At 29.2% G+C, this 26,935-nt stretch overlaps 1 protein-coding gene across 1 annotated transcript; it reads left to right on the top strand.

Moving 5' to 3' along the window:
• Positions 1–10,660: 10,660 nt before the first annotated feature.
• Positions 10,661–12,061, top strand: LOC111295196 (uncharacterized). Its single transcript, XM_022888588.2, has 4 exons — positions 10,661–10,794; positions 10,911–11,238; positions 11,370–11,495; positions 11,626–12,061. Exons 1-4 carry the CDS (start codon positions 10,792–10,794, stop codon positions 11,715–11,717), a joined length of 549 nt encoding a protein of 182 aa, XP_022744323.2. The 5' UTR covers positions 10,661–10,791; the 3' UTR covers positions 11,718–12,061.
• Positions 12,062–26,935: the final 14,874 nt, after the last annotated feature.

Here is a 26,935-nt window from a genome sequence, read left to right as displayed (position 1 = left end):
TTTTTCAAATATGTTTCGTATCACATTTTGGAGATCACATAATGAAATTTTTTTTTAAAATATTAAAAGTGTTATTTAAGAAAGAAAAAGAGGTCACGGAGTGAGTGGGAGGAAGGGATATAGGGGGGAAAACGACAGGTGGATCTTTTGTTAGAAAAAATAAATAAGAGAAAAGAAATAATAGAAAAGAATTTTAACTTTAAGGTATTAAGAATAATTTTTTAAAGGCAATTATACTTTCAAGATACAACAGAACATCAAATTCTCCAATCAGAAATAGTGAAAAATTATTACATTGAAAGATTTATTTATAATAAATAAACAGATATAAATTTTTATTCATATGATTATGACCTTTTGTATAATTATGACTTTTATGAATAATAATTTATTTATATTCAAATTATTATAACCATCTGTTATATAATAATTATTTGTGTTCAAACATAATTATTTAAAATATGAATAAAATTAATACAAAAATTAATTTTATTCATTAATAATTAAATATTTTCATCCAATGCAGGATGCATCATATTCTAAACTACCAACAATCCACCACTAGTTTGGAATGTTGATGCTTAATTTTTACCTTTCACACAAATAAATATTATAAATATAAGAAAATATTTCTCAATTTAAACCTTCAATTAGCGTTTATATCTTAAAATTCTAATAAAGTTGATGGTGTCCATAAATTAAATCTCAACTCCTAGTGTTAGAATTAAAGATATATAACACACATAATACTTATTTATTCTTTTATCAGATGTTTATAACCTCTATTAGCATTATTATAGCAATGTGCTTATTATATTCATAAACATTTACAAAAAAGACCTTAATTCTTCTTGTTGAAATGGTATCACTTCTATGTTTATATAGGTAAAGTTTTCATTATATTTTCATTACTTTAGATATTTAAAACTCTATTAAGAGTATAAAAACTCATCATTCCTGTGCAATAGATCACACTAGTTTAAAAAATTTAAATAAATTTTACTCATGCTTAACAGACACATAACAATAACTTATTTTTACTCATTAAACTTTGTAATTAGAAGTTATTAATTCAAAGTGAGGTTCTTATTATTGGTGTCTAATAGTAAGGGATTAAATCTATTATACTTGTAGTACTACTAACAAAATATCTTGAAATTTAATTTTTTTTATGGTAATTACCTCAACTTGAAATTAAATATCTAATATAATCACTTCAGACTAATATATCTAAATATTTCATTTTGTATATCATTTATATGCTATATACATTATTGTCTCATTCTTATCGTTTTAAGAAATAGTTGGTTTTGATTGTGGCTACAACTCTATATTCATTGATTTCAACCATTTTATTTTCATATTTTTATACATTTTTCATACAATTATACTTCTAGTACAATTTGATAAACTCAATGAATAAACCAAATGATTTTAGTCCTTTTAAGATTTTTAAGGACTTTTTTTTATGATTTTACTTTAATAAGTATCTAAACTTATTAGTCTATATAATTTGCTCATAAAATTATGCTAAAATTTTATAGCACTATGGTGATAATTTTTATTTGTTTTGATTTTTATCACCCCCATTATGTGCAAGTATGCATTCTTTTATTAGAGAATGTCTCATTCAATTATTCAAGATATCATATATACTTAATCAAGTTATCATTTTATTTATCTTTTCACTATTTAATTTTTTTTTTTGTAAGTAAGAGGCCTCCAAATCCACTTTTAGTGAAAGATAACTAGCAAATATCTTGATATTGTTATAAAAGTTTCAAAACTTTAATATTTTAATTCAATATAAGAGTTTACATCAAAAAGCATGTTTCAAATATAATCACGCTTTTATAGTCTCCTTTTAATACTTTTATGTCAATTCATAAATACTTATATGAATATATTTCATTATGGACACTATTAATAATTTTTTATTATGATGAACAAAACCATTTCCATCACCCAAATGGATCAAATAGCATTCATTTTGCTATTATAAAAGCTTTCATATTCATAAGATCTTTGAATCATTCATGACTTTCAAAGTACATATACATTGAAATTTTCAATATATAAAACCATAAATGATAAATCATTTGTACAATTCATGAATTAGACTATATACATAATAAAAAATTAACACAATGTGATCAAGATTATGGCATCAATTTTGGCTTATGGCTATTCTAAGCTAACCATAATAATCCATATCATACTTACAAATCATGTAGATTTGACTATTGAAGTTATCTCATTTATAATGATGACTTTTTGTGAAAACCAACTATCTCAAATGTTATTATGATTTTCCAATGCATATATTAATTGCCCAGTAGCCAATTCCAAGTTTATGACTATTAAAACCTCTAAATTTGATTTCAAAAAAATTTTTTTATGAGAACTTTATTTTTTTCCCATTGTGCAACTTATATATATCTGTTATTTATCACTTTTAATTTGTCATGACATTTTAGGATATATAATGAATTCAAACTTTACTCATAGGACCAATATGCCTATGTAAAATAAAAGTTCGTAGTATATTTAAGTCCAATTTTAAATACTTTCACAATCATTTTATGATCAATATATTCAAATCTAAAGCACCATATCAATGCAAATCATGAAACATGAATCCAAATAATCATTTTCATAAAATAGTATAAACAATAATTATAATATGAGTTTTACTCATATTTCATGCAAAAATTCTTGATGAATTTGCATTGGTTAAATTATTGATTGGCTAACTCTAAGGCTTACGTCTTTTGCAAACCAATATTATTATCTAAGCCTATATGTTAATATGGTATATAACTAACTACATCCTTGCCATCATCATGAAACTACTGAAAACTTAGGAAACTTATTCACTTTTCATTTTAACAGCCTGTAAAAGGCTATTTTTTCAGGTACAAAAAGTAAAAATATATTTATTGTCTTTGACCAATAACGTATTATTTGAATGATGGCATTCTATTTTCATAGTCCATATCTTTCTTATATGTATAAGAAAGAAAATTCTATCCTATTCAGTTCATTTTCGTAATATATGACAAATTGTACCAATGTTCTCAATGCCATCACAAAATGAAATTAAACACATGTATGTTTTGATGCCTTTAGAACATTGAATTTGCGTGTTCTTTTTTAATTTATAAACATGCCTAATTAAACATTAATGAGCATCATTCAAAATGCTAGTAACCGACAAATGCTTCAATAATTTTTAATGGTATGCCTTTTCATTTAATCAATATCCCATATGCGAAAAGCAACGATGCTTTTTTTGTAACCAGTGATTAACTATTTGTTGGCTTTTTATGATTTTCACTTTGTGATTGTTCACAATAAAATTTTATTTTGTAAAATTACTTCCAGTATAATACACCCAGCAGGCAAAATACATGTCACACTGCCATTGTTTCAGACAATAACCATTATTTGGTTTATTATCCACCAATTAATCCATGAAACATCATATTTTAATAATAATTATTCACATATATCAATTTAATTTTAATCGATTTTCATAAAAATTAAACACTAGTCAAAATTTAAACCAATAATAAAATTTTAAAATATATATCAACATTTGATTTATAAACGATCACAAAGATAAAATCATACATATAGCTTGATTCAACTTATTATTTCAATTTTTATGCCATGATTTAATAATAAAATTAATTTTGTAGCTAAATCTTATTTTCTGCATATATTCTCACGATAAATTTCTTTACCCATTTCTTATTGTTTTCATAGAAAACATGGGACAATTTTTTTGTTTTATATATAGCCAAGATATGACAATTAAACAATTGACCAGTCCATTAGAATCTAATTTAATTCATCACTTGATAACAAATTATAATTCTTTTGGTCATAAATCAATTCATGTATTTTTCTTTTATGTTTTTAGGCTATTTCACATCATAGTATTTATAAGCATCGATTTTTCAAATAAATATAATACAATTCTTTAAACCCAATTGTAGAGTCAATTTCAGTATATGCATAAACTTATACGATGTAATTAATATTTTGAATATTGTGTTTTGACTTTATATACTAATGAAATAAATTGTTAATATATTTATCTCATTTAGTTAATTTTTTTACCAGTAATTATGTAAAAACTAAAATATATACCTCTAATGAAAATCTTTATGAAAATTAATATTTTGGTTCATAGAAATATTAATCCTTTGACATCTTGAACCTTCTCTAATATTAATCTTCAAATCATGCCAAATTATTTTCCTTGTATATTCCTCATGCGAAATATAAATTTGGCGTAATTGATTTTAAATTGTTAGAAAAAATAAATAAGAAAAGAGAAATAATAAAAAAGAATTTTAGCTTTGAGGCGTGAAGAACAATTTCTTAAAGGTAATTATGCCTTTAGAATATAATAAAACTTCAAATTCTCTAATCAGAAGTAGTGAAAATGGTTATACTAAAAAAAATATTTTATAATAAATAAATAGACATAAACTTATATTTAAATGGTTATAACATTTTGTACAATCAGAATCTTTATTAATAATAATTTATTTATATTCAAATAGTTATGATCATTATCATATAATAATTATTTATATTCAAACATAATTATTTAAAATATGAACAAAATTACTATAAAAGTAAATTTTACTCATCAATAATTAAATATTTTTATCCAATGTAAAATGCACTATATTTTAAACTACCAACATCTTCTTGGTCAGAAATAGTGGACCCGGCTTGCACACTAACTAACCGTCTTCTCTCTCTCTCTCTCTCTCTCTCTCTCTCTCTCTCTCTTTCTATTTTTTTAGTTTTTTAATTTTAAAAATAAAAATTTTAAAAAATTGACATGGTATTTTTAGCCATGTGTCATAATTTGTTGGTTTTTTTTTAGGTTAGTTCAGCTTGATGATGGCATAATTAGTATGCGAGGCAATTTGCTTAAAATAAGTGAAATTTAAGTACTAATTATGGATTTTTATATTTTATGTATCAAATTAACATATGTGATATAGTCTAGTATCAAATTACTAATTAATCCTTCAATTTTCAATCATTGCACCTGATAAAATGAGTTTCTAACTCTTTTTAAATAAAAATTAAATTATTTCTCCAAATAGTGATTTAATTATTCTTTAATTTTTTTTTATGAAATTTCGTTAATAATATCTATTATCAATGGAAACGAGGATTTTATTGATGGAAAATTTTGTAGATAGAACTATTTTTCTAGTAACAGTACGTTTTAGCTTGCTGCAATTTAAGATCATCGTGTTTTGATTGAATCACCAATATCATTAATACCACCTTAGTTATTTGAGTCTTATTTTTCTATTTAAGTAGGCATTAGTTTATTAATTAGCTTATCCTGTAGAACCAAAAGCAACACTAGCTGCTGCTGGGTGTTAAGAAAGCTTCCTCCAGGCCTGCTTCTATGACACATGCTGCCTTTAGCTGCAAAAGAGGCGCCCAAATAACTATTCGTCGATAAATATCTTTTCAGAATGGCTGAAAGCAATTCTGTCAAATTCATTGGAGCTTCCGAGTTCCAAAGTTGGTTTAACTGTAGTCGAAAAATCATCTAGGTGTCCATGGCCTTATGAATCGTTATTAAGACCAGCAGATGTTTAGAAAAAAAAAATCTTGCACCTAATGCAATCTGGTTAGGAGTTAGGACTTGTATGTCAAATGTTGTCGCTTGGTGCATGCACACTTACATGGCATTGAATTCGTAGGCAGCTACTTAAAAGGAATTATTTGTACCAGTTCATGATTCTCTAGATTATGAAAATCAAAGATGTGAGTTGAAAAACAAGCATATGCGTTTTTGGTAAAGGAAATCTAGTCGTTTTGCACCTAATGCATGCATTCATGCCTCAAGCACTCATTGATGCATGCCATTAACAGCCTGAAGAATTGTTATGTTTGTATTCCAAATTTGTCGAACTTGCCTAATATTGGTCATTTTCTGAATATTCATTTGCATATTACCTTAATCTATGTATCTATTAGTGTTGAGCTCTGACTTGAAGTTGTTTATATAAAAATAAAAGAAAAAGATGGTTAGAGGTAAAAGTAAAAGATATTTTTTACGTCTGTATTCTTACTGATAAGTCAATAAAAATTAAGTAAAAAAATAAGTGAGAAAGTAGAAAGAAAAAAAAAATGAATGGAATAAACCTGGTTTCATGGTACTTGAGTTTTTATATTTATAAATAAACTGAAAAAAATCATAAGGAGATAATTATGACATGATTGAGTTGAAGTAACACTGATTATATCAGATTGATTTGATATATCAAATCGATATAAATGATAAAGATATTTTTGATTATTTACTTAAGGTTTTGAAAAAAAAAATACTATAGCTTTTTGATCATTATATGTTTTTAATAGTATCTTTTTCATTTTTTTAATGTTTTTAGCTGCAAAAGAGGTGCCCAAAAATTTTTTATAATTTTTTTAATATAAAAAATTTTTTCAATGATGATAATAAAACTTTGGGATTGTTTCCTATGGACTCATAAGATAAATTCTATTGTAGGTTTCATGTGTTTATTATCCTCTTGCTTTACTCGATGAATATGCCTATATTTATGCAAGTGAAATTGACAGTGTGATTAACTGTTGCTACATATATGTTCTCTAATTTTGATTCCTTTTTTTTTTTTTTTCTTTTGATGGGACCCTGACAATGATTTTTGTCTTTTACGATGTAGCCCCACGTTGGATGGAACTCGCCGTCTCTCCGCGTGAAAGTGGTCCTAAGAGAAATTGGCCCCCACCAACTGCTGCTTCAAGCCATATATTAATATTTATAGGGATAAAATTTAGGTAAAATTAGTTAAATTTTTTAAAAATATATTTTTTAAAAAAAATTTAATAAAAAATTAAAATTGATAAAGTGATAAAATTTAATATTAAGATTAATAATATATAAAAACATTTAAAAATACTATTTAGAATTTAATTTTGATTTATATTATTTAATAATAAAAATTTTATTAATATTTTTATTAAAAATATATATATCAAAATTTATTAAAATTTTATATATTTAATTTATTTGATAAAATTTTTTAATATATCAAATTTAATTTTAAATTTTAAGTTTAATTTAAATATTTTTTTATAAAAAACTTCAAAAATATCATCTAAAAAACTTTATTTAAAATTTTCTCAATTTATAGTACGTTTTGCCTTTTCAAGGATTGCGTTTAGCTCTCTCCTTTCTTTTTTTTCTTTTTTTTTTTTTGTTTTATTGCAACTGTGTCCGATCTTCTTTGGCTTTAATGGTCAGATTTCTCATCTCTCTTTCTATAATTGATAATTCAATTCAAGTTTGGATAGGTATTTCTTTTTTCATTTCTGTGGATCAAATTTATTAACTAATAAATTCTGTTGAACATGGCGGCTTCAGTGTCTTTTGCTACTTGTACTTAAATTTTGTCATTGTTCTCCATTTTGTGTTACCTCCTTTTCTTTCCATACTACAAAATGGAAGTTATAGAACCATTTATTTATTATTTTTTAAATATTTATGGTGAGCCCTCTATCTTTAACTTTGACTTTTTTTTTTATATATTATAAAATGAAAAGTTACATAAACATATATATTTTTATATTTTATAGGTGTTATCCACAAATCTTTTAACCTTATTTTTGACTTTTCACTTAATTATTTTTTTTTTACTTTCTTTTTTCATATATTACAAAGTACAAAATCACATAATACATTTATTATTCTATTCTGTAGGTACTATTCATAAGCCATTTATTTTTACCTTTGACTCATCACTTAATCAAAATAATATTTTTTCCCTTATTTCAACTTTCTTACAATATGCAAAAAGATTTTCATTATCAACATGCTTTATTACATTGATTTAACCTTATTATTTATTTGAAAATATATTGTTACAAATAACAAAAACTAATTGAATTTTAAAATCATATTTTATATATAATATAAATAATCAATTGATCACGATTTGTATAAAAATTTCTAATCTACTATATTTTTTCTTCTTCAAAGTCATAATACTCTTTTTATTTATAAAAGTGTTACGATAAATTGAAATCCAATTTGATTTCTTTTTTTTAATTTTTTAATTTAAATCTCATTTATTAAGCACTTGATATTTTCTTAAACATCCAATATGAATTTAAAAAATTAAGAAATGTCCATGACTTTGGTGATATCGACTTGTGGACATTTATAAATTTTAGATTATGTTTCAAGTTTGACTCAAGTTACCTCTTCAATTCATATATATTATTAAAATGTTAAAAATCTATAATATTAAATATATTTTCAATTTAAAATTAAATAAAATTTTTAATAAAAAATATTTTGAGTCCATACTTAAAAAATTATACAAAAAATTATAATCTAACCCATAATCCAATTGACGAACATATCCATTTCCTAATAAAGTTGAAGAATTATATTCAATTAAGTCCATTTGCCTTTTTTATTTTCTTTGCTTGAATTTTGAAAAACATTCATTAATCAAACATGAATATGAATTTAAAAATATGTATTCTTTTAATTTGTTTTAATAAGTTTAATTGAATTAAATTTATTTAAATAACTTTCTAAAATTTAATTGATATAAAATTATCTATTTTCCATATGATAAATAATATTATCATACTTAAAGTCTATGAGATTATTTGGCAAGAAAAAAACAATTGAAATTAAAAAATAATTTGTGATTTTTGAAATAACATTATATTTTGAATGAACCATTATATATAGGATTTTTCCATTATATTTTAACTATAAATTAATTTCAAGCATAAATAATTAGATATATATATGATTTTGTCTTTAATTTTGAATAACTAATAATCTTTTAAATATATTTATTTAATAAAGAACATAAAATTAAAAATTATCTTTCATGTCATCATGAAAACAAAATTTTTCACACAAAAATTATTTATGTTTATCTTATTAAATAGATAACGAATAACTAGATTAAATGATAAGTAATTTTTAACTTGCTAAATCATAAATTAAATCTCCTCCTAAAAGAAAGATACGATTTCAATTGTGATTGAAAAATAATTGATTAGAAAATAATTAAAATCAAGCTAATAAAGCAAAATAATCTGAAAGTCGCATGGTAGCAAACTAATTTTAAAATAAAAAGCAAGGAATTTGAACATAGCTTTTGAAATTTTAAAAATAAAAAAAATATATATATAAAAAATTGGAAAGAAGGAAGTATGGGTATTACTTTGTTAATCCCACTGAAAAAATCATGGTTAGGCCACTAATCAAACCAATGTGAAAAATAAAAGTAATTTAAACAGAAGCAAACATTATTGATCATTTGATTCCAAATCCAGTTATTTCCTAACAAGTAAATAAGAATAAGGTGTTGTTTTATATACCAACAATACTATTAAGAATTAAAATTTGTAGGTTTCAATGATTTTTTATTTTCAAAAATGTTTCATATCTCATTTTGAAGATCACGTAATGGAATTTAATATAAATATATATATATATATATATATTATAGTGTTATTTAAAACATTTTAAGACGGAAAGTCATTTTATTTGATTACACCCGAAAAAAAAAAAAAAAAAAGAGAAGCAATGTGTAGTACCTAGAAAATAAAAACGCATAAACATATGCTCAAACTTTAATTCCTTTCAAGCACATTGTCTCGTTCATTACATGGTCAAAATGTTGGCATGGCATGGTATAAAAATGCTATGTGTTATATAATTTTTATTTTTTAAAAATAATTAAAATTAAAACCTTAAGAATCATACATAAAAAAAATTAAATCCTTATGAAATTATTATCCTTTCATATCTTTCAATTTTATCTTCTAGCCTTGTTTATAATTTTTTAATTTATGAGAAATTATTATTAACTTCTGGTAATGATAATTTCCATTACTTTTTAAGTACTTTAAGATGTTAACTACTTCATTTTTAGATATAGAAGAGGTATTGAAATTAATCTATAATTAAAATTTAAATATCTTAAACCACTTGGAAGATAAATGAAACATTAATTAGAAAAGAAAATTTGAGTAAGACAAGTGTTAATTATATATTTATTTAAAAATACATGTATCACCTTAAAATTAAGTAGTGAAATAACCAAAAATCAACAAAGTTAGAAATATAATATCAAAGTTCAATATATTAAAATATAATTATCAAATTTAATATTGACATTATAATATACAGATAAAATTGATTTTAATTCTTAGACGAAAGTCTAATTTTGAAGTGTTCATCATAAATAAATTTTTTTTTCTTTCCCCTTTTTATGATTTGTACACAAGAAAAATGAGAATATTTCAATTACATTTTTTTGGTCTCAATTCCACGTGGGATGATAAGGGCATCCGGGTCGACCTGCGAACTCTCTGCCTGAGCCATCTTGAAGCACAGATAGTTTGACATGTGTGCGAATCAATGGGCTTCAAAACTTGTAAGACGCAAGAAAATTTGATTGGTGGAAAACCTTTTGGTCTTGGTTGATTTTGATGCTGTAAGAAGGATTCAAGTGCCTGAACTACGAGATAAGTGACACGTCTGACTGACTCCGCAACGAAACTCCAAAAGCAGGGTCCCCACCTTGGGTGATGCTATAGCAATTGGGTCTTTTCGCCTTGGCGGCTCTGCCAAAACCCGTCCTTAAAAGTTAAAATCTCCTTCCGTTTCTTTCTGTTTCAGTATCAAATCACACCACAGTTTTAGCAACTCCTCGCAGCTCACCTTATCTTTTTGCCGAATCTTTTTCCAAAATGGTTAGATTTCATTCCTATGATTTCAGTTTCGTTATTTGTGTTTATTCATTTATCAACAACAACAATCTTAACTGTTAATGTGGCTGTTAATGGCTTTTTCTGCGAATATCTAACAGGATCCCCAAGAATTCATTGCTGTGGCTCTGGAAATTTTTTTGGCACGAGAGAGACAGAAGATAAGGCTGATGAAAGAATCAATGAGGGCTGATCAAGTTGCACTTCAGGAGAAGGAGAGGGAGTGTTCCATGCTTATGAGAAAAAATCAGGATATGCTCGCAAAAGAAGCGGCAAAGAAAAAATTGGTTGATGATTTCATGGCTTTCATTGGAGCGAACGAGAACAATGAGAATGCCCAGAAATTTGATGATAAAATAATGATGAAAGCTATTGAAACTGTGATGACCAGTTGCGGAGGCTACAATGGAGGATTTGCCAACGGCTACGGTAAAAAAAAAAGCTATGGAAAAATTACTGTTTTCAGAACATAACCGGCATGGCTGGTTTGATTGAAAGCCGGTTACTTGTTCTGTACGGAACGCATTACTAAACTCCTTTTATGGTTGTTGTTTATGCAGGAGACACTAGTTTTCCTGGAATCTATCTGGGTCTTGAAGAAAAAACTACGATCAATGAAATTGTTGCTCTGGTGAACAAAATTGGCAGTTGTGGCGGCGATAATGGAGGATTTTCCAGCAATCACGGTAAAAAGAACGAACTTAAAGAAAAAAAATGCTTTGAAAACTGAACTATGCTGGCGATTGAACCTGTTCAAAAAAAGCCGATCAAATGTCTGTATACATTTGCTGAGGATTTTATGATTGTTGTGTGCAGGAGAGATTAATAATGCTCCTGAGAAGGGTCAGAATCTTGGTGAGGAAGCTACGAAGACCGCTGCTAATGGAACAAACGAAGAAGGCGATTAAGACAGCAACGATGGTGGTTATAGCGGCGGTTACAATGGGAAACGCTGTAAGTTGGATGATGGTGGGCCCCATTAATAACATTATGTGGAAAGATGTACAAATCTTCGATTTAATATCCCGTTGTGTTCTGAAATAATTGGATTAAATATTCTGTCAATTAATTTAGGTACAAGTTTATTGCAAGTAATAGTAAGTTGTTCCTACCCCAGTCAGTGAGTGGTATTGGAGTTGATTTTAAGGTTGAAAATTTGGAGTTCGACCTTCAATAGGGTAGCAAGAAGTTGTGAACTTAAAAAGCTTGCACTTTGAATTACTTAATGTAATTGTTTGTATGTTTGCTTGTTTTTTTGTTTTTCTTTTTTTTCATGTTCAATGGTGTTAAAAGGTTAGAAAATTCAGGATTCTTTTTCTTTTACAAATTCATTAACTGCGTTATGAATTTATGATGTCCTGTCGTTGAAAAACTTGATAATAAGAGAGATTAAATTGTTGTAACGAGTAATTAACGACAACCTGAAATTAACTACACTAATCAAGAAAAATTAATCCTACACAACAAGTAAAGCAAAATACGCATCTATCCACGAGGAATGTGCAAAAATTGACAGACCCAAAAACGAATCCTACACTACAAACCTAAATCCAGGCAAAACAAAGTAAAAAGAGAGTGTTAAGAAAGCCCGTCTCAGAAGAGAAAGACAGAGAGTACCATAAGGACTCTAGAGAGAGAGAGAGCAGAGTGTTCCAACCTCTCAGTTTTTTAACTAAGGCTTTCACCTTCCCTTTGGTTCCATGGAATTCGAAGATATTACATTTAATTATGTTTATAATTATATGTTTCCTGGTAGTGAATTTTCCTAGCTAGCCCGTGGCTTTTCCAAAAGGTTCATCCATGGCTGCTAAATTCTGTTTTCTCTTTTCACAAGTTTCTTCACTTTTCTTTTTCGCTTTACACTTGGCCCTTTTGGTCAAATTTATTTGAACCTCTGACTCTTTCAAGTTACACGAGTCTCTCCAAATAGACCAACAATTATTGATCCATATACACTGTTTTTTTACTCTCATTTTTCTTCTAAATAAAATTGTTATTAGTATTAAATATCAACGTTATAGAAAATAAAATATATCATTTTTTATTAAAAATATATATAACTTATAATCATTACATTATAACTAATGGATCATAATCTATAATTATATAAAATTCAATAAAATTTTATATAGAATAATAAATGTTTATATCATTTTTTTGTTATAATTGAATAACTGTACAAATCAAATGTTAATTTTTTGTTTTTGGAGTATTTTAAACCAATGAAGTTTTATCCTTCCTGGCTAAGGACAAGACTTGCCAACTTATTGCACCGACGAACGATGACTCTTAGTAACATTTTCTAACATAATATAAAATTTACGAAATCTTTTCCTTCTTCTTTTACTAGTCTTCTTTTTCCATAGCGTATTTTAATATTTTTATCAGAAGTCGATCGCTCGACCTGCCCGCGCTACTGAACGTTCGATTGACCAACAAGAAAAAGGTATACTTCCAAAACTGAAAAATCAAAGGGCCTTTCCTCTTCCAGCTTTTAATCTAATCAATCAATGCTCAACAGAAATCACAATTCTTTCTCTTTTTTTGTTCTTTTCGACTGAATCTCTGTCAAATAGCAGGATTTTTTTGGGTTGAATCTATTTGCCTTCAAAATGTCCTATATGAAACAGGATAAAGAAAAAGGTTAAAAGGAGAATGGTTCCCATTCTAATACTTGTTCCTTAATTGAAACGCATTCTTATTTCAAGCCAAAAGGTATTATAAATTACTCCACTTAGGATGGGACAGAAGCGACTGGTGACTCTTACTTTAATTCAGTTGAATTAGTTTCCAGTTAAATGTAATTAATTTGAAAAGGATGCGCATTAAATTTTAGCATTTTTCTTCAAATTCAAGACGCAATTAATGTTAGCAAGTTTGATAGCTAGAAATAAGCGTGACCCAAAGAAAAGCCCGCCAGATGTTTGTTTTAACAATCATGACATATATTATTTTCTATAAAGGACCTTGTCTACGGAAGAATCTTGTAATTGAGTTCACACAAGAGCGTTGACAAATGTGTGTTTTTAGTTTATTTATATTTTTGGAAATTTTACCTGTTCCGTACAAGTCATTTTTGGCTCTTTCTTTTTGGCTTCTCCAATGTATGTACCCTCTTTTTCAGTGTCAGTAAAGAAAGCTTAATTATGTATTAAATCAACTGTCTTTCTTTCTTCTGCAATATGGTTGGCCCCATCTACAGACCGTCAAATCAATCTATTTATAGCCCCACTGAATCCTTTTCCACGACCGACCTTTGTTTCAGCTCTTTTAACAAGACCGCCCCATGTGGGACGATGGTGGGTCCCGTTAACAACTTTTATAAATATTCCTATAATTTATAATTCTCTGTCTTAGATGCAATATTATAATTATGATGAGTTAATTACAGTAGAAATCTCTCAATTTTATCATGTATCAATAAGTTTGTAAAGTGAATTAAATCTTCATGTATCAATAAGATTGTGAAGTAAATTAAATCTAATCATTTTAATAAATTTTATCCAAATTATTATAAAAAATAACATGACAGCTATATTGATTATCATATCAACTGCCACATAAACCAAAATTTAGTTCATTCTTCGTTTTGACCAAGCCCTCAGCTTGAAGTGGGCAAATAAATAAAAAACAACAAATCACCTCAAACTTCTGCCACAAGCCACCAAAAAAATCAACCATTGACGGTCTTCACTACCTCATTTCCATGATTCCATCCCTAGCACATAAAGTCTCCCATGCATAGATCTTAAGTTCAAGATTAACTCTCAATTCCACCACTTAATCCATTCTTTGAGCACCCTCAGACAGCCGTCAAAAGCACATCGAGAGTATACTGATTTAAATTTCTAACACCAAAAATCAAACCTTCACCACCATCATTTCAACCACATAACAGAACCTAAAATATTTATAACTAGCATATCAAAAGCTCAGTCTCCTGCTTTCCTCAAAGAAACCTCACCTGACAGACGGATTTTTCTTAACTTTTCATGTAACGAGAGGAACATATGTGTAGTTAGTGGAATGAGAAGTAAATTTGGAAAATGGGAAAGAAAAGAGAACATGTGGTGAAGGATGATGCAGTTTGAATGAGAGATTTGGTTGGTGGAAAAAAACATTTGTTTTATCGTTCGCAGGAAACAAGGGCTGCTTTCACCTCTGTAACATCAAAACCCAATTTTATGTTATTATAGTCAAAAGTGAAAGGTCGATTTTTAATCTTCTCAAGTGAATTAGCTGGTGGGTTGCTGTGTACGTATGTACAAAATCTAGCCTTACGTATATTTTTGGTATATATACAATTGCTGAATGGTTTTTTTTTTTGTCTACAAATACATTTTTTTATACTAAGATATTAGATTTGCAGTCAACTTAAATTCAATTTTGATACTAAATATTGGATATTAGGTCTGCAACTAACTTAATCTAGTCATTATTTCAATAATCGATATCAGAGTTTGATTCAAGCTGATGGTGGATCTAATATCCAACAATTAAGTTTTTATTATTTTAGTTCCAAATTATTTTTTGATATTTGAGACTGACTGAAAATTTAAAAAAAAATAAAAATAAAAATTCAACACTCTAATAACTTGTTACACTATTGGCTAATTTCAAATTATTTATACAACCAACAAACAATAAAGCTTCAGATCTTACTTTTCATTTAACCAACCAAAAAAACATAAATATTCAGATCTTATTTTTATTTATTTACCTTGTTGAACGTCCATCCAACTGGATTGCTAGCTTTTTAATTAGCTTGTTTTAATATAAACTTATTCAATTTTTTTGTTGTCTGTTAAATAAAGGATGCACTTGAGGCCACGACAGCTGAATTGAAAATGAAGTGAGAGGAGAAAATACGTGAACAGAAGCAAGGCTATAGAAATTTGAATAGCAGGTTTTGGTTTTGCTTTGAATGACTTCAATTTAGTAAGTGATGAAAGTGTTATTTTATTGAAACGCATAGTTTCGGTGTGAAAAGGAATGTAGAAGGAGGGATGCCGTGGATTATTTACAGCCATATATAGGCTAGTGTTTCAGTGGAATTTTCCATGAATTTTTTATAGAGGGGAGAGTGCACTTCCCTCATAATTACGGCACCCCTGAGCCACTTTTCTAAAATTATCTTAGACAAACAAAAAAAATGTAAAAATATATAGCAAACTAAATTTAATTGTCAAACTCATAAAAATACAAATAGAAACATCTCTATTGATTAATTTATTATGCTCAAATATCAACATATAGTAAAAGAGTAACATTTAAAAAATTGATTATCAAATAAAAAATGATTAGTATAGTCTAACATACATATTTGATATTATTTAAAGAGTATAATTTGACAGTTGGGACTGAGATCTAATTTTCCATCTAATTATATTGTTGTAAAAACAAAGTTATTAGAACTAAATTTTGGGCTACTAAGCTGATTAATAAAATTCGCAAAATTACATAAAGCTGAACAAATCTCAAATCCCAAACCAACTCCTATTCCCGCTTACAAACTTGTTACTTGTGTCACGTGATTATTATTATTATTATTTTCTGCAAAATCAGAGCAAATGCACCGTGAATGCTCTCCTCGCATGTGTGACACTAGCATGAACTAAAAAGTGACATACAAAGATGGAACTGACCCAACTGATAAAAATTTTCGTAAAATGAATTAAAGAGTGTTTTGGATAACCATGAAATGAATTAAGACCATGTCAAAAATATTGGCAGCCAGCATTTGTATACTTAAAAGTTACAAAAAAAATCCCCTACTAAAACCCTCAATCATGGCCCCCATAGGGTGGGTAGAATCTGTTTAGGCCCATGCCTGATTAACTCGAGAATTTAGTCCCACAAACAACCTTTATATTAAAACCTTTGTGAAAGAAATACCCCATCCCATATTAAATTGCGTTTTTACCATTTAAAATTTGTTATTACTTTAATAAAAAATTTAATTTATACTCAACAAGGCATGTTTCATTATGATTTTATTTCATAACAAATAAAATTTTAATACTCTATATAATTCGAAATTGTTGATGCAACTTCGTTTCGAGTGAAAGAGGAGCTTGCTGGAGATGAAATGGACAATAGGTAAGACCTAAAAAGACTTACTTCACTAAACGGGTCTGATTTCGGATCTTCTTTAATTTAAGAAAATTTTATTGTTTCCTAAGAAATAGACTTGTATTTATGGTATTAAAATAATATATAATCCAAGTATACACTGTCATAACGTTTAGATCCGGGGATCCATCGTTAGACATTAACTTGAAGGAAGTCGTCACCAATCTTTTTTATCTAGGTGCGATTGACCACCTAAAAAATCTATCATTTCAGAGAATACATAAATTTAAGGATTCCTAAAAAATAGGTTCGGGTCTACTAACCAAAACAAGGTTTGAGAGTTCGATTACGTGTAAAAAAGGATAGAACCCTCACAACGCCCATCAAAAGATGGTACCAGCTTAAATTTGTGTTATACAATGAGCCTTAAAATTTTACCAAGTAACTAATTATTGAAAATTATTCTCAATTGACTCTAATATTTTTAACAAAAAATTAAGAAAATTCTCTCACCTCAGGAGTATGTAAGAAAACTACTATTTCACTTACAGAGGTTCCATCGTCGGATTATTTAACATTAAAGAAAATTCAAAAGAAATAAAAAAGAAAAAAAATGATCACTTTTATACAAGGAAAAATTGATACTTTCAACTTTTTTCCAAAATATTTTTTGAAACTTTAATTTTAAGAAAAATTGATACTTTCAACTTTTCTCCAAAAATATTTTTTTTTTGAAATTTTTAATTTCGAGAAAAATTGATACTTTTAACTTTTCCTCAAAAAAACCATTTTTTGAAAATTTATTCTTAAGAAAAATTGATACTTTCAACTTTTTCTTAAAAATATTTTTTTTTTGGAATTTTTAATTTCGAGAAAAATTGATACTTTCAACTTTTCCTCAAAAACCCTTTTTTAAAAATTTATTTTTAAAGAAAATTAATACTTTCAACTTTTTCTCAAAACCTTTTTTTTTTTTTTACGTTAAACCCATTTCAATGGAATTAATATTCCCTAAAAAAAAAAGTAGCTGATTCCATCAAAAACATGCCAAGATAAACTCAAACACAGAACATGAACATCTATACTATTATGTTACAACTCAAATGTTACTGTTCATGAACATTGATGTACTCGAAAAAAAAATTCCTCCTAGATCAAATAATTCAATAAAGAAATCAATTATATTCTAAAAGATAATGGAGAATCGGTTTTTCTATATAAACCAGAGATGTTCTTATCATCTTATACTTACACTCAGAAACTAACATTTTATTTTTCTTCCTTTTCTTTGCTGCAAGAGAAAATGGTTTTTTTTTTCTTCTGTAAGAACTGATAAGAAGTTACCAGAGCCATTGAAAGACGATTATGGTGAGATAATGACCTTATTCAAGGGTTGTGACGCCAACAACGATCGAAGGCTTAGCTGGGACGAAGTGAAGGCAGGTTTCTAAAAGCTTCAATCACGTTGGCCCGCCTATAGAACTCAACGTGCGTTTCAAATGGCTGACAAAAATGGTGACGGGTACATCAGCGAGTCAGAGGTGGACGAGCTTGTTAAATATGCCTTGGACTTTTCTCAAATGGAGAGATTCTTGGTCGGCTGCTCCATGAATAGAATTCGAGGTCTTTCCACCTGCAAACCTTGTCCTCTCATATTTGGAATAGGAACTGTTATTACTCCAAAACATGCTTCGTTCTTCAGATTTGCCAAAGGGTATCCATGGTAGTTGCCAAAGGAAAACGGGTGCGCCTTTGCCTTTAACTGTGGCACAACTGAAAATTATATTTAAGCAATCTGGCAGCAACGGAGATGGGCGTCTCAGCAAGCAAGAGCTGAGGAATGCCTTCAATAGCCTAGGTTCTCATCTACCAGGTTGGCGAGCTGCTCGACAGCTTGATCAAGTTGGGAACGACTCGGTTTAACTGCTCGGCTTAAGGAAGAAAAATAGCTCGAAAACTCGACTCGAGATTCTAACACACCAAAACCTTTTTTTAGCTTCTGTTTCTTCTCTGTGTCTGTGTTTCTTTGTGTGTTTTCTTCTGTTCTTTCAACACCTATTTATAGGGATTGATTAGAAGAGTTTTTGATCAATTCAACTCTTTTTGGGATTTGGATTCAATCTTTGAATCCAATCCCAACTCTACTAATTCCCAAATAATAGCCAAATTCATTCCAATTTTTTTTATCCTAATCTTAACTGAAAATTAATCAAAATAAATAGATAACAAACAAAAAAAATAGATAAATGATAATAAAAAAAAGTAGATAAATAATAAAAATATTAATAGATAATATATATATATATAATAAAAATAAAAATAAAAGTCCATTGGGGCAAACTAATTGGACCCTAAATCGGATCCAATGGGCTTAGACCCAAATCTTATTGGACCAGGCCCAATGGGCTTGGGTCCGAACTGAATAGGGTGTTTACAGCTGTCCCTCTTTGCACATTTTCTACGAAGCAGGAATTGTACAAAGACGTAGACACCCATTTAAGACTCACTTGACACTTTTTTTGTTTTTATTTTTTTATTTTTTTTGTTTTGTTTTGTTTTGTTTTGTTCTTTTTTTTTTTTTTGCTTATTAAAATTTTGATCAAAACTCCTCTAAACAGAGGCTTAATGACTTTGAAAAACATAAACAAAGCTCCTCTAATCAGAGGCTCCACAACTTTTGAAAAATAAATTGCTCCTCTAAACAGAGGCACCACGACTTTGAAAAGTAAATTGCTCCTCTAAACAGAGGCATCACGACTTTGAAAAGTAAATTGCTCCTCTAAATAGAGGCAACGAAATTTTGGAAAGTAAATTGCTCCTTTAAACAGAGGTACTACGACTTTGAAAAGTAAATTGCTCCTCTAAACAGAGGCAACGAAACTTTGGAAATAAATTGTTCTTTGACAATTATGTCCAAAGGAGTTATAGATCGTGATTGAAGAAATTTTGTAATGGGAACTGAAAGATTCACAATTTGAGTTCACATTCATAGGTTCAGATTCGCAAGAACCTTCCAACTTCGTAAGAATTTACTAAAATTTGATTCTCAAAATTTTAGTTTCATTCAAATTTGCAAGATTTCAAGATTTGCATTTGCAACTTGCAAGACTCGCCTTAAAGTTCCTCATTTGAATTTTGGAGATTCACATCCAAAAGTTCAAGGCTTTTTTTTCAAAGATTTTCATTTGGCAAACTAGGAATTCATATCCAAAAATCTAAAGCTTTTCATTTGAATTTTGGAGATTCACATCCAAAAATTCAAAGCTTCTCATTTGAGTTCAAAAGCTCACATGCAATAAAACTTAGAGTTTCGTATCTAAGTTCAAAGGTTCTCATTTAAAACATTAGAAATTCATATCCAAAAAAAATGAAGCTTTGTATTTTGGAGATTCACATCCAAAAGTTCATTTGTTCGAAGATTCACATTCTACGAACTTTAGGGTTTCACTTCTCCAAAATTTTCATTTTGAAACTCAAAGATTCTCATTTAAGTTCTAAAAAATTCTCATCAAAATATTCACAATTTCTTTTTCAAGTGACTCAACAATTTGCATGAATGAATGTTATGACCAAAGATGCAAATGCCTTCTTAATGATGTAAATACGATAACCTATATTCCCATAGTGCCATGCATGTCCAAACAAAGTTTAATTCATCAAATTGTATGCATGTACTATTCAAACGACGATGCCACCATGATGCATGTAATACAAATGTCTATGTAACAAAATTCTAAATAATTGTGGTGATATGGCTCTCAAAACTCCACTATTCAGCATGTCTTCTTTGTTCAGTTTCTCAATACTTGACCACCATTCATGGACTTCTCAACACTAACAAATATCAGAACAAGTTTCATCTATCATCACTGGGTCATTACTTATAGGTGTCTCAGCGTTAACCATTCTAAAACAAACTTTGTCCACTGATTATTTTCATCATTCAATCATAACTTGCAAGTCATATCGATCAATTCATCCTTATACTCATCACTTGGTTATACCACTTTTCAAGATTTACCCCATCTTTATTTTATTGTCCAATCATATTCTTCATTTGGTCACATCATATATCTTTCCAAATCATCTATTTAGGTTTCTACCATTTTTTCATTTTGTTACCACCATCATCTTAGATTTATTTTCCAATGAATGCAAGACTCTTTTAAGCACATATTCATTCATTCATTATCATTTCAATTCTTGACAAATACAATGCAATCAAGTATTTTCTTAATTCATTCTAGGGGTGTAACAATAAGAGAACACAAGGTGAATTATGGTAAAGATAATAAATGAAGATCTATTTTGGTACAAAATAAATGGAAAAGGAAACAAATTGGATACATGTCATAGGGATGAATGGTATGTCTAAATGGTGAAGATTCAGACAATTCTTAATATTAATCTAGGATTCTTTTTTAAAAACTCATTCTATTTATTGTTGGAGTCATTTTGAGCTTGGTGAACTTTGCCCCAGTCTTTGAGGGGTCTTCAGGTGTCTTTGATCCTCCATCCATGTTAACCATTTGACTTGAATCTTTTTCTACCAAAATCACCCTTTCAGGTTTTCAATTTGAATCTTTTTTTTCATTTTTTCATTTTTTCTTCTTTCTTTCTTTTTTTTTTTTCTATTTTTTTTATTTTTTTCTTTCATCATTTTTTTCTCATTTTTCATCCATTGTTGATATCTTTCACACATCCAACTTTAAAGCAATGTAGCATGATTCTATTATTTCATCATGTGCATGTCTTTGCCCAATATATGATCATTCAATTTAAGCATTCACACTTGATCCAAATGGACTTTTCAAGGTTGTAATGTAGGTCAAGGTGAGGGGTCATAAAAGAAATAGATATAATAAGCTCAAAACATGTATAAAAAAAGTTTAAAACCAAAGGATCATTTGATGCAACTTGGCATTTTATCCCCCACATCATTTCATTATTTTTTCTTTTCTCACACAAAAGATTCTCATTACTTTACCCCAAATCATGTGTGACATTTTTTTCTTTTACTTTTCTTTCTCTTTCCATCTTTGAGGCATTTTGTGATTGTAAAAAATTACCTTCAAGTGTAGAGGGTGATCCTTGGTTAGGGTTCTTTAGAAAAAGAAATCATAATAGGCTCAAAGGGATAGCAATGAATGGTTTTTTCGAGTGGTAAAATAAAGATGGCTATTTTTCATCTCAATTGTGAATACTTTTCTTGAACATCATCTATTTAACAAAGCTCATGAACCTGTATAAAAGATTACACATCTTCAAGACATATCTATTTCACCTCTGATAACAGCTTACTTTTTTGCTCAAATTATCTCCTCATATTAATGTGGATGAGTTCTCAAAATTAAATTTCAAAATTATTGTTATCATTGTCTAAATATTCATCATCTGAAATTTGAGAATGGGAATATAAAGTTATGAAAGGTAACAGGGCATGGAGTAATGGTCGAGTAGTGAAATGCCTCAACTTGCCTTTATTAAAATGATAACAAGTAAAGTCATATTGCAAAAAGAAATCTAACATTACTTGAAAAGAAATCTTAAAAAGACAAAAGAAACCTTCAACTAGCCTTATCTCCATTCTTCAAAATTATCCTCTTATGCGATCAGGTGAAGAATCTTTATTGACATCTTGCTCCTCAATTCATTGTGACTCTCCAGACCCTTTCTATTCTTGACTTTCACTCAGAGCACTAACATTAGGTGTTATTGCTTTTCCTTGATCAAAACTTACCATTTCATCATTGATCAATCGTTGCACCTTATACTTTAAAGCAGTGCAGTTTTCAGTAAAATAGCCAGTAATTTTATAGTGGTAGTTGTAGTAGACTGTAGGATCATACCACTTTGGATAGGGTGGCTTAAACGGCTCAACATGGTTGGGGGTAATCAAATGGCTATTATAGAGTTTTTGATATAACTCTGCATAAGTCAGAGGGATTGGATCAAATACAAGTTTTTCTCGAGTAGTCCGTTGTTCTCATGAACCACTTCTGGGTTAGTAGGATGAATTTGGGTTCTTGCAAGAGCTTGAATGTTAAGGCTATATGTAATATCTTGATGGTTAAAAATTAATCGATATGTAGATGAATAAGGTAGTTGTGGAGCTAGCTGGTATGGGTAAGATAAGGCATTATTCACAACAGGATAGTATAAAGAGTAACCTTGGGGTGGATAGGGTTGATAACCCCTGAATTGTTGTCTATCAAAGCTCACAGTTTGAGCTTAAGCTTCTTTCTTTTCTGATGCTTTCTTAGTGTCTCCTCCTTTCAACTTGTCATTTTTTATGGCACTTTCAATAATTTCTCCAGAGATCATCATGTTGATGAAATTTTTTATTACATTTTCTATCATCGTTTCATAATAGAGAGACTTCAAAGTGCTGACAAACAACATTGTAGTTTTTTTTTCAGTCAAAGGAGGCTGTACTTGAGAAGCAATATCTTTCCACCTCTGGGCATACTCTTTAAAAGTCTCATTGGCCTTTTTCTCCAGATTTTGTAAAGACAAACAATCAGGGGCTAAATCCATGATATGTCGATATTGATTAATAAAATCATGGGCCATATTGCTCCAAGAGCGAATGCGGGTTCTGTCCAACTGAACATATCACCTGGCCGCTGAGCCTGTAAGGCTATCCTAAAAGACATGCATCAAGAGTTTTTCATCATAAACATGAGCTGTCATTTTTTGATAATACATTGTGATGTGGGTTTTAGGGCACTTCGTACCATCATATTTTTTAAATTTTGGTACTTTGAACTTATGAGGAATGACCACATCAGGGATTAAATAGAGTCCAGCAGCATCAATTGAACCATAGAAACTAAATCTTTCCACAGCCCGTAGCCTTTGTTCTAGCATACTAATCTTGGAGCTTTTTTGAGTTTTCACCCTTATCTTTTTTTCTCCTTCTCTTTCAAATCATCTAGGTCAGGAATTAGTTCTACTGCCTTTTCAGTAAAGACAGGATTTACATAGCTATGATAATGCCTTAGGTTGGAAGCTGATGGCATTCTAGGATATGTTGGATATGCGAAGTGTTGTGGTGGAACCTCTTGTGCAGACTGGGCTTGAAGTGGGCCAAAACCTAGAGGATACAAAGGATCAACCATTTCTTGCAATAGGAGAACTTGTTGGCTTATATTTTCTTCAACTTCTTTTCCCTTATTCATCTTATTAAGAATATCTAGAATCTTGCTCAACTCATTTTCCATCTTCTCCTATGCTTTTTTTATCTTTTCAAATTTGTGAGAATTTTCCTGTTCCATTTGTCTGGTTTTGGATCTTGTGTTGTATCGATGGACAGGGTTCTTGTTAGATGGAGCTATCCTTGAACCTTTAGCACCACAATTATGATTAGAAATATTATGCTATGCTTTATGTATGATGCTTTGATGCACGAATGAAATGTACATTTTTCTGAATGAAATCTAATATGAAATGGATGCAAATGATTGTGTTAAAACATGATCATGAAAGTAATGCAGATGCACAAAATTTGACAGACAATATAGTTAGTTTCATGGATGAAATGAAAGTGATGCTGATGCATAATGTTACATATGATAATGAAAATGATGCACAAAGTTAAACAATCAAAATGATTAGATAAACACCCTTTTTGTGTCTTAATTTCAGGGTATATCTATCATTGGGTAGAAAGGGCTCTATCCTAGGTTTAGGCACCTCTAAGGTTCAGAATATATGGTTTAAGTTTAAAATCTAAAGGTTTCCAAATTGCTCCTTACATCATTGTTCATCACAGACTAGTAAGGCACCCTAATCCTTATCCATTACAGGCTACAAGCGAAAAAGGTTCAATTTAAATGGGAGTATTTCGCTAGCCACTGCGGAGGCATTAGACCTCACGAAAGCAATAGGTACTTTACTCCTTCCTATAGGGACAGAGCTCGGGTATAGAGCTCATGTTATGCACATGCATATGAATGACATAATTAACAAAGTAAATAAACATGAATGAATAATAACACATATATACAAAAAGGTTCAATTTTATTAGGCTTTTGGATAACACAAATTATTTGTTGGCTTGACTCTCAGAGTTTTCCAATGGAGTCGCCAAGCTGTCATAACATCTAGATCTGAGGATCCATCGCTAGACATTAGCTTGAAGGGAGTCGCCACCAATCTTTTTTATCTAGGTGCGATTGGCCACCTAAAGAATTTATCCTTTCAGGGAACACCTAAATTTAAGGGTCCATAAAAGAATAGGTTTGGGTCTACTAACCAGAACAGGGTTCGAGAGTTCGATTACATGTGAGGAAGATTATTGCACCCTCACAACGCCCATCAAAAGATGGTACCAGCTTAAATTTATGTTATCCAATGAGCCTTAAAATTTTATCAAGTAACTAATTATTAGAAATTATTCTCAATTGACTCTAATACTTTTAGTAAAAAATTGAGAAAATTCCCTCACCTTAGGAGTATGCAAGAAAACTACTGTTTCACTTACAGAAAGAAAATTCAAAAGAAATAAAAGAGGAAAAAATGGTCGCTTTTGTACAAGGAAAAATTGATACTTTCAACTTTTCCTCAAAAATATTTTTTTTTGAAATTTTTAATTTCGAGAAAAATTGATACTTTCAACTTTTCCTCAAAAAAACCTTTTTTTGAAAATTTATTCTTAAGGAAAATTTATAGTTTCAACTTTTTCCAAAAAATATTTTTTTTAGAATTTTTAATTTCGAGAAAAATTAATACTTTCAACTTTTATTCAAAACTTTTTTTTTTTACGTTAAACCCATTTCAATGGAATTAATATTCCCTCAAAAAAAAAGTAGCTGATTCCCTCAAAAACATACCAAGATAAACTCAAACACAGAACATGAACATCTATACTATTATGTTACAAATCAGATGTTACTGTTCATGAACATCTGGATTGATGTACTCGAAAAAAAAATTCCTCCTAGATCAAATAATTCAATAAAGAAATCAATTATATTCTAAAAGATAATGGAGAATCGGTTTTTCTATATAAACCAGAGATGTTCTTATCATCTTATACTTACACTCAGAAACTAACATTTTTATTTGTCTTCCTTTTCTTTGCTGTAAGAGAAAATGGTTTTTTTTTCTTCCGTAAGAACTGATAAGAAGTTACCAGAGTCATTGAAAGACGATTATGGTGAGATAATGACCTTATTCAAGGGTTGTGACGCTAACAACGATCGAAGGCTTAGCTAGGACGAAGTGAAAGCAGCTTTCCAAAAGCTTCAATCACGTTGGCCCGCCTATAGAACTCAACATGCGTTTCAAATGGCTGACAAAAATGGTGACGGGTACATCAGCGAGTCAGAGGTGGACGAGCTTGTTAAATATGCCTTGGACTCTTCTCAAATAAAGAGATTCTTGGTCGGCTGCTCCATGAATAGAATTCGAGGTCTTTCCACCTACAAACCTTATCCTCTCATATTTGGAATAAGAACTGTTATTACTCCAAAACATGCTTCGTTCTTCAGATTTGCCAAAGGGTATCCATGGTAGTTGCCAAAGGAAAACAGGTGCACCTTTGCCTTTAACTGTGGCGCAACTAAAAATTATATTCAAGCAATCTGGTAGCAACGGAGATGGGCGTCTTAGCAAGCAATAGCTGAGGAATGCCTTTAATAGCCTAGGTTCTCATCTACCAGGTTGGCGAGCTGCTCGAGGGCTTGATCAAGCTGGGAATGACTCGGCTTAGCGGCTCGGCTTGAGGAAGAAAAACAGTTCGAAAACTTGGCTCGAGATTTTAACACATCAAAACCATTTTTTAGCTTATGTTTCTCTGTGTGTTTTCTTCTATTCTTTCAGCACTTATTTATAGGGATTGATTAGAAGAGTTTTTGATAAATCTCAACTCTTTTTGGGATTTGGATTCAATCTTCGAATCCAATCCCAACTCTGCTAATTCTCAAATCATAGTCAAATTCATTCCAATATTTTTTATTCTAATCTTAACTAAAAATTAATTAAAATAAATAGATAACAAACAAACAAAAAATAGATAAATAAAAGAAATAGATAAATGATAATAAAAAAA

Source organism: Durio zibethinus, chromosome 14 (genome assembly GCF_047325235.1).
Source record: "Durio zibethinus cultivar Kanyao isolate XHJ-2024 chromosome 14, ASM4732523v1, whole genome shotgun sequence".
In the NCBI taxonomy this organism is placed as follows: Eukaryota; Viridiplantae; Streptophyta; class Magnoliopsida; order Malvales; family Malvaceae; genus Durio; species Durio zibethinus.
Note: the sequence above shows the minus strand (reverse complement) of the source record. Positions and strands in the feature narration are given on the sequence as shown.

Bases quoted from the DNA above. Each gene is read 5' to 3' on its own strand.
- LOC111295196 (XM_022888588.2), top strand. The intron at 11,239-11,369 runs GTAAAAAAAAAA...TTGTTTATGCAG, and splicing joins AGGATTTGCCAACGGCTACG to GAGACACTAGTTTTCCTGGA. The intron at 11,496-11,625 runs GTAAAAAGAACG...TGTTGTGTGCAG, and splicing joins AGGATTTTCCAGCAATCACG to GAGAGATTAATAATGCTCCT.